This window comes from Seriola aureovittata, chromosome 14, assembly GCF_021018895.1.
Source record: "Seriola aureovittata isolate HTS-2021-v1 ecotype China chromosome 14, ASM2101889v1, whole genome shotgun sequence".
Classification (NCBI taxonomy): domain Eukaryota; kingdom Metazoa; phylum Chordata; class Actinopteri; order Carangiformes; family Carangidae; genus Seriola; species Seriola aureovittata.
Window position 1 is genome coordinate 21,397,958 of NC_079377.1, and position 8,812 is coordinate 21,406,769.

Consider the following 8,812-nt stretch of genomic DNA (forward strand, 5'->3'; position numbering starts at 1 on the left):
TCCATTTACACTCCTCCCTCTGTCTGTGTGATTTACAGTCAAACCTGATCTGCAGGAACATTTCTTTTCATGTCTTACAGTATTTCTGGCTGAAAATCAGGGAGCACTTCTGTCTCTGTGGGTCTCTCCCTTCCCCTCTTTTATCTCTTTCTCCATTTCTCTTGATCTCATTGTTTCATCTCTTCTCATGTTTCTTAAAAGAATCCTGCACTCATTTATCATTTTACTTTTTTAACATTGAAAATCCATTCAGCAGAGCCAGGTTAGCACTTTCTGAAACCGGCATTTAAAGAAACACACAGTTTTCCTTGTAGTTTGTGGCTGACAGGAATCATGGAGCAGCTCAGGAGATTTTACAACTAGAAGTCCAGACTTTGTTGTCTGTTTTTGCAGAAGACAACATTACACATGCAGACTATTTCTGCTTACTCTTTGGAGGGATTTTGACCTTGCTGTGTTGAAGAGAAAATCACAATGTACTGGAGGAACTTTTACCTCCACTCCTGGGAGTACACTTAACTGGGAAAGTGCGTGAGCGTTGGTTCTTGGGAAGTGCCGCCTTTGTGAGCTTCAGTGTGATCAGAGAAAATTATGTCTTTTACACCAGGATTTATTTTCCACATGTTTTTGTCCATCTGGAATTTGTACGAGCACAGAATTTGATGCTTTGTGTTCCTTTTAAAGATAGAGAATCATCCTTTTTATCCACTAATAGATGAAGATGAAAGACTGTATTTGCTGTAGAACAGGTTATTTGTAATAATGTAAAAGGTTTCGTACATGTCAAAATAATGTACGTGAGGAAACCTTCGACTTTTACGAGCCCGTTATTTTTTCTCACCCTTCCTCCGCTGTCGTTCTTTCTCTCTCTCTCTGCAGATGCCTAATGAAGGCTCCTTGGCGCTGGTCATAATCCTGATCGTGCTGCAGGGCGTCACCGGCATCTCGTTTGGCCTGGTCATCTCCGCCGCAATCGATGACGAGCAGAGCGCAAACCAGGCCGCGCTGGGCATTTTTTATCCCAACCTCATCATCAGCGGTAGGCCTCAGTCTCTCTGTGTGTGTGTGTGTGTGTGTGTGTGTGTGTGTGTGTGTTTGAAGTCTGCATGAGTGTAAAAAAGAAACTTCCTGTAGGTGTCTGATTGCTGGACCTTTATCTGAGCAGAAAAAGCTGATTATAAACTCTTTGATGTCGGGAACAGGGTGTACGCCTGAGTGGAGCTTTGGTTTGTTTGAATTCACAACATCAAAACTTTAAAAGCTTCAGGAGGACTTGTGTCTCCAGTCCTCCTCTAACACTTCAGCTGCATTGAGAGTAAAGAGAACTGGAGATTAAAACAAAAATCTCACTGTATCACTGACAGAAAAAAGGCAGAAGAAGTCAAACATACAGATCAGAAAAAAAGTGAAATACGTTTCAAAAAAGCTTCAAAAGGCAAAAACTAAACTAACTTCTGTGTGAGATTTTTAATATTACGTAATAGTGAAGCAGTTTATAACTTTATGTGTAATTATGCATCTGACATTTAATGATATTCTGTATATCAATAGGAATAATTATATCTCAAGCCTCTGTTTTACACTGTAGATCAGGACTTAGAAATATTATCTGCTCAAACATTCGCTCCATTGAGTAGCTGCTCTGTAGCTGTCAATCATATTCAATGGTTTTCTTCAGCAGGTGGAGTTTGCACAGTAGTCATGGAATCAAATTACCTCTTTATTGATCACTTAAAGGATTTTTTTTTTGTCCGTGTTGAATTAAAAGCTGAGGTTCAATGAGAAGTTAATTCTTGGAAATTCTCACCACAAGGTCCATTTAGTAGCTGATCTGGAGCTTTTGATCATATCGCACACTCTTTATCTTTCAGCCTCAGCAATGGCAGGTCATGGTAACCAGGCAAACTGCCACTGAAGATCATGTGATATGACTGACTCGTCTAGAACAGCTGCTAAATGGGCCGTGTCGTGAGATTGTTTTCTCAAGCGCTGTTTCCAGGCAGTTGTTTTTGAGTTTCAGTGCTGAACTTTAAAGACCTCACATTGTGCTATTTTTTATTTATTTATTTATTTATTCTTGCTATTTCCTCGTCCGCCTTCGATGGTCCAAATAAAGTAAAAGCTCTCATCACAGCAGGGTCAAAACAAGAGAAACCAGAGTTTGTGTAAATGCATCACACACTGTATCTTAAGAGCAAGTGTAAATGGCATCTTACGCGGTCTCCTCTCCGTCCTGTGCTGTAGGTATCATCTGGCCTGTGGAGTGTATCCCGTATCCTCTGCGCTACATCAGCCTGGCTCTCCCTCAGACCTACGCCTCTGAAGCCCTCCGCTGTATCATGTACAGAGGTAATGTATACACACGTTACACAACAGTCAGTTTCATAATGTTATGAGATGCTGTAGCTCGCGTGGCATGTAGTTAGCGTGTGTTGGGAGTCAGATTGTCACGTTACATACACAGCACAGCCAGTGTGTGTGTGTGTGTGTGTGTGTGTGTGTGTGTGAGCCAGTGTGTCTAAATCATTAATCAGCCCTGGGTCCTGTGTAACTCAGCTTCCTGGACTGTGAGGTATAGTGGTTTCGCTCTGTCTCCCCGATCTCGTCTCCTCCTCTGGACCCCGATCGTCTCTGAACAATAAGACCTGGCGACGGCCCGAGCTGCCTCCATGTTACGTGATACACGCCAAACACAGGAAGTCAGAGCCGCCGTTTCCTGCTTGAAAAACCTTATCGTAGAGGGGCAGTGGAAGACGAGACACAGGCAGAAGTCAGCAGCGTCAGAATTCAGTTTGGGGGATGAACGGAAACTTCACCCTGCCACAGTTTTTAATCAGAGGACGCTGCTCATATACAGCACATGTATATGATTTATGAACAATCTCAACACAAGCTCCATGTAGGTTCTGGAGTTTTCAATAATATCTCTTGACCTTCATCTGCCAATGATATTTGCCAGTTGTCATGGGATTGTTGATGTTCGAGGACATCTTGTTTTGTTCATATTGGCTTAAAAGCCGAGGTTCACAGTTGATTACCGACCTTGGAGAGACACGTCTAAACAGATGAGAAAAGTATCTCACCATTAATTCTAAATTTATTTATGCTAGTTGCCTTATTTTTTATTATTATTGTGACACAGGGTGTTGAGATTGTTTTCTCAACTGCTGTTTCCAAGGTCAAGAATGAACTGTGTTTGCATTTGTAAATAAAATATCAAGATCAAGAAACAGGGCTTTGCAAAAACAAACATAAAATGAAGCTCACACAAACACTATAATACTAAGAACAGCATAATGAAGACAGAGGTTCCTTAGATAAATAAAATTAAATGATGTTACTATGCTAACCATAGAAATGGTTGTAATACTATGTAATTCTCTGTATCTATAAAGCTCTGACCACACTGAAAGGTATGTTCAGCATCATGGACGTATAGATAATGTTGTATCTTTACCACAGTCTTACAATAAAGAGCTTTTTTACCATCTAATTTATGATGATATTAATTACAGTAAGACAGAGCAGCCGGCATGTTGCCTGAGAGGTAAAACCCAGGGGGAAAAAAGCTCCATGTTACTCACTGTTTCTACTGCAGTCAAAGCTAGACACCGAAAAGTCGTATCAGGTATAAATATTTATAATGTAAATATACACTTGGCTCTTTTCTGACATGTGTTGTGTCCACTTTTGACCTTTATGTCTGAACATGTAACTTTCCGACAGGCTGGGGTCTGTCTCGGATGATGGTGTGGCGAGGCTTCGCCGTCACCCTGGGCTGGAACACTTTCTTCCTCATCCTGGCCACGGTCATCTTAAAGCTGAGGACGTGACAGCTTCGTCCTGGAGAACATCCTTCAGTGTGTGTGTGTGTGTGTGTGTGTGTGTGTGTGTGTGCGTGGGGGGGGGGGTGTAGCTGTCAGGTGATGCCCAGGAGACACAGACTCACCTGTACGAGCCTCTGGTCTGTGGATGTGCAGAGGCAGCAGAGAGCAGGAGGGGGGGGGTGTCACTGATTTAATGGACTGATGGGTTGTTGCATCAGCAGTCTGCCTCCTCCCACACACACATACACACACACACACACACACACACACACTCAGCCAGCTGCCTGATCCTGCAACAGTTGCTTTGGCCTGTTCAAATGTGGGTGAAGTGTCAAAAAGCTGCACGTAGAAGCAGACAACATGCACAATATGAGAATACTAACCAGGGACTGTTAAAGTAAGGTTCATGTCTGGTCTTACAGTTTGTTTCACTTCTATTTGCAGCTTGTTGAAACTTTTCACCCCCGGGACGGACCAGGCACCAACTCAGGGTCACTGTTTTGTTTCCGTTTGCCCTTTCGTCTTAATGCTAACAGACAGATTCTGCTGTGATACACTTTTCTTTTTCAGAATAGGTTGGGCCTCACCATTTTGGGAAAAAAGAGGAAAAGAAAAATAACAGTGAATATACTGTAGGAGATAGTGTTTGTTTTTTGTTTGTGTGTGTGTGTACAGTGTTTGTTTGTCAACCTTACATTATATTATAGAGAAAATCTTTATGTAAAATAGTCAGAAAAAGAGTCTTAGCACAAGAGAATGTGAAACTTTCTTGAAATGATTTCTCTCTGGTTGCTTTACGAGCAGAAGAAGCGAAGAGAGGCTTGTTGTTGCGAGATGTCGTGGGAACCCGGAATAGGTTTTAAAGTGCTGATCTCTTCATATATCGTCCAGGAAATTCTCACCCGTTCAGGCGTCCCCGCAGCAACAGCGTCTCCTGTAGCCGCTTGCCTGTTGTATGTTGTGCTCAGTTTTTACGTCCTGTCTCGTGTGTGACAGGAAGTGGTAACCGCGTCTCTCACCTCTCGGTTGCGTTACCAGGTGCTCAAAATGTAAAGAGGGCCTCCGTCATTGGTCGCTGTCAGTTCAGGTCGATGGTGTTTTCTCCGTAACGCATGTTTTTTTGTGCCTGAATCTCCTGCAGGGGGGAGGGAGGGGGAGAAAGTGAGGGTTGATGTTGGTGGAGGGAAAGTGTCGGTACTGTATCAGTTCATTTTCTGATTACTCTCCACTTTGCTGGACGGAGTGGAGGCAGATGGAGAGACGTTTGCTCACAGGTCAGGTGTGTCATGCTCTTCAAACCGTCTGCATAATATATGGTTTGTTTTTTTGTTTGTTTGTTTTTTAACGCGAAAGATTCAAACTGCTCATTCTTTATATTTTGTTTATGAATCCTCCTCCACCAACAATAAATGAAGCACACATGCTGTTTTGGATTCAACGTGTCATGGAGATGTGCCTTTGGGTCGCTGTGTCGTCTGCACTGCGGGGAAAGGGAAATCCAGAAATGAGGAATAACTATTAAAGATCTAGACCGCCATGCAGCTGGTGATTGTCAGTTTAGAGTGAGAAGCGAAGACCTGAGCTTTGACGGAGCATCCTTTTGTGTTTAAGTTATCAGTGATGAAGAAGGCTACACTGGTACTTTGACATCGATTTAATTGATTTCTTTTAAAAAATACACTTTTGTTTTTAAAATAGTCGACCAGTCTTTGGATTGTGGGGTATTTTTCCTGTTAATGTTTCTTTTTTTAACAAACAAACATGAAATAACATGTTAAAATAATGATTATAAGACTGGAAAAGATAATAATAAGAATAAATTCCTAATTCCTTTAAAGGAATAGTTCCACATTTTAGAAAATAACCTTATTTGCCTCATTGCTAAGAGTTAGAGGGGTGTGTGCTCGCTAAATATGAAGCTTAGTGCAAAGACTGGAAACATGGGGAAACAGCTGGTCTGATTCTGCCAGAAGGAAACTAAATCTGTGTACCAGCACCTCTGAAGCTCACTAATTAATACAAGAAATAGGCCGGTGCACAAGCCTCTTGTAAAACCACGTTTTTACATTTCCTTTTTTAAACGATAAACATGTGAATCGCTGGCTGTCGATCCTCTCATCTAAAGGCGAATCCCAAAACGTCTGAACTATCTCTCTAAACTGAAGAACCTCTGACGGCAGACCACAGACTCAGTCCGGCGTCACATGTTGTGCCAATCTCATAAAGATTTAGAAATGTTTACATTCATGTGGACGCATGTTTGTACATATACCAGCATGAGTTGTGTTTAGATGTGTCGTGAATGTTTCCCCCTCTCTTAGCAGCCGTGATGTGACGTGTTGCAGCGCCGCTAATGGATCGTTTATGTCTCCATCAGCAGGACGAAGAGCGAATCTAAATGGCTGTAAATCTCTCTGATTGGTTTGCATCATGGTCTGATGGTAAAGATGTATGTACAGTGCGCTGTGTGTGTAATGCTAGTGTTTCCTGCACTGTAAAAAAAGAAAACCTGCTGTTGTTGTAGCTCTGCTGTTCAGTCATCAGTGTTCCCGTCGCACATTTTAAGGGACATCGTGTTGTTGTTGTTGTTTGGTAGAAGATGGGGCGCGGCCTCGGACAGAAACACGCTCCTGAATGGACTCAGCTGTATTTTTTATTTTTTATTTTTATTTTTTTGCCAAACTGTGAGGATATATTTACTGTAGCTCTGTTCATATTCTTACCTTGACAGAAAGTTGAAGATGAATCCCACGTCATGACGGGACGGACCTCTGTGCCTCACTTGACTCCCATCACACTATAATGTTCTTTTAGCAAACATGTTAAAGATAGTGGACGATCACTGGTACAAAAGAACCGAGCAGCGTACATGAAGATATGGACTTTACTCTGTGATATTGTGACTGTATTTTTTTTGTGTTTTTTGGCTAATTTCTGGACAATTGTGATATTATTGCCAAAAGTTTGTCTTAAATCTGTGTAAGATTGTCAAATGGTTATTTTTCTTTCTTTTTTTTCTAAAAATACTCCATATATCCATTTTGGAGGAATAACTTTATGTTCACTATTAAATACCCACGCTCCACTCTGTAAATCTACCTGCAAAGCATGTTATAAGATTTACATGAACTGCAGTTATCCCGCTGAAGACACTATGTCAAATAATCTGATTACATATGTTCTTAGTAAACGGTTTCACTCCTATATTTCTCCTGTAGCATCATGTGATGAATGTTGCTGATTTGGGGATGTTTGTGTCGGTTGCTCCGTCACTCGAGACTGAAATAACTCAAACTATTCCAGATGATCAATCCCAAATCACTCTGGAGATGCCCTGATTTCTGTTGGGGAAATTTGGTCCAGACATTCATGGTCCCCAGAGGATGACTCGTAGAACCTTAAATCCCCCGACCTTTCATTTTTCATTTAGCACCATCATCAGGGGAAAAAACGTCTATTGTCCAAGCAGCAATATCATCCTGCCCTGAAAAACAATTTCTTACTCGCAGCAACTGGTCCTACAAAAACACTTGATTATTTCGGATAGAAAGTTAGATAGATACTTTGTTTATCCCCGAGGGGAAACTAATGAATAGAGATTTTTGAATGGAGCTCTGATGCCAGCTGTGGAGTTGTTTGTTGACGTTACCAGGACACTGTTGGTCAAATCTCATCAAACCACACCCACGTAGTCCTGATGAAGCACGTTAGCTGAGTGTTTAACCTTTAATGAATAATAACCTGATCTTGTTTTTTTTCCAAATGTAAACCTTGATTGTTGCTTATTTAGTCACAAATATTTAACTATCGAGCAATATTTCAAAAACCAGGTTTTCAGGGGCGTTAAGGTCGTATTAAAGAAGCTGCTAAAATTGTAATAATTCATATTTTCCATCCATCCATATAAGTCATCAGAAAGTGCTATAATTTACTGTGACAGACAGTTGTTATTCAGAGTTTTGTCTTCTTTTAATATCGGAATATTGCAGTTCATGTAAACACGTACTGTATAAGAAGTTTGTGTCGCCAGATGTACCATGTTTTATCTGCTCCAAACTCCAGTCGACTACCTCCGCTGTCTCTCCCCAAAGGGCATGTGCACTCCTGTGTCGTGACATGTATGCACTGTGATAGCAGACATGCTTTGATGAAGTTCTATTAATGTATTTTTAAACAATAAAAGAAAGAGAAAAGCCTCGTGGAGAAAAATCCTCCCTTTGTCTCGTTGTTGTGCGTTTCACATCGGTGCCAGATTTAACTCAATACCAAAGTGCAAAAATCCCCCACAATTCCTGCGGCTACAAAAACACCCGGAGGCCGTGGATGACAGATTTATTCAGTGACATCATGCTTCGCTTGCATCACTGTGTTGCTTGTTACCATGGTGACGAAGATGACCCTGCTGCCTTCTCCAGATTCTCACCTGACTGACTGACTGTTTGAACTTTGCACGTGTGTGTGAGAGAGCACATATGTGTATTAGTGAAATGTATTGAAATGTTTGTGTGTTTGTGTGTGTGTGTGTGTGTGTTTGTGTGTGTGTGTGTGTGTGTGTGTGCTATGAGATTATCAGTTTGCGTGTGTTTGGGTGTGTCTACACTCAAGTCATTTGTGTGGACTAACCTTTGGCTTTCCAATCAATATAATAATAATAATAATATTTCCTCCAAAGCAATGTTGGGATGAAATCCTATGTAACAGGAGCAAATGTAATGACTAACAGTAAAACTATTTGAATTGCAAGCCAAACATTTTGAGGTGAAATCTGAAGATATTGAAATTAAGCTTTTCTAGTGTAAACTAAAACATCTGTGTAACAATTTTAGGCCAATTTAAATTATTAATGCAAGCCAACATAACGAAATACTTATTTTAACCCAAACTATGATCTAACCCAAACCAAGTGGGTTTTGTACCTAAGCCTAACCAGACCTTTGCCACATAAAAGGGTTAGTCATTCATTTTTTCCATGATTGTATCAGACA

At 41.1% G+C, this 8,812-nt stretch overlaps 1 protein-coding gene across 3 annotated transcripts in view; it reads left to right on the plus strand.

Moving 5' to 3' along the window:
• abch1 (ATP-binding cassette, sub-family H, member 1) overlaps window positions 1–8,039 on the plus strand; it is a 29,475-nt gene extending 21,436 nt beyond the window's left edge. For 2 of the 3 annotated variants that reach the window (XM_056395936.1, XM_056395938.1), the window contains exons 18-20: window positions 880–1,039; window positions 2,245–2,349; window positions 3,727–8,039. In XM_056395936.1, the coding sequence (XP_056251911.1) occupies window positions 880–1,039; window positions 2,245–2,349; window positions 3,727–3,833 (372 nt within the window). In that variant the 3' untranslated portion in view covers window positions 3,834–8,039. The other variant, XM_056395937.1, reaches the window with a different exon arrangement.
• Window positions 8,040–8,812: the final 773 nt, after the last annotated feature.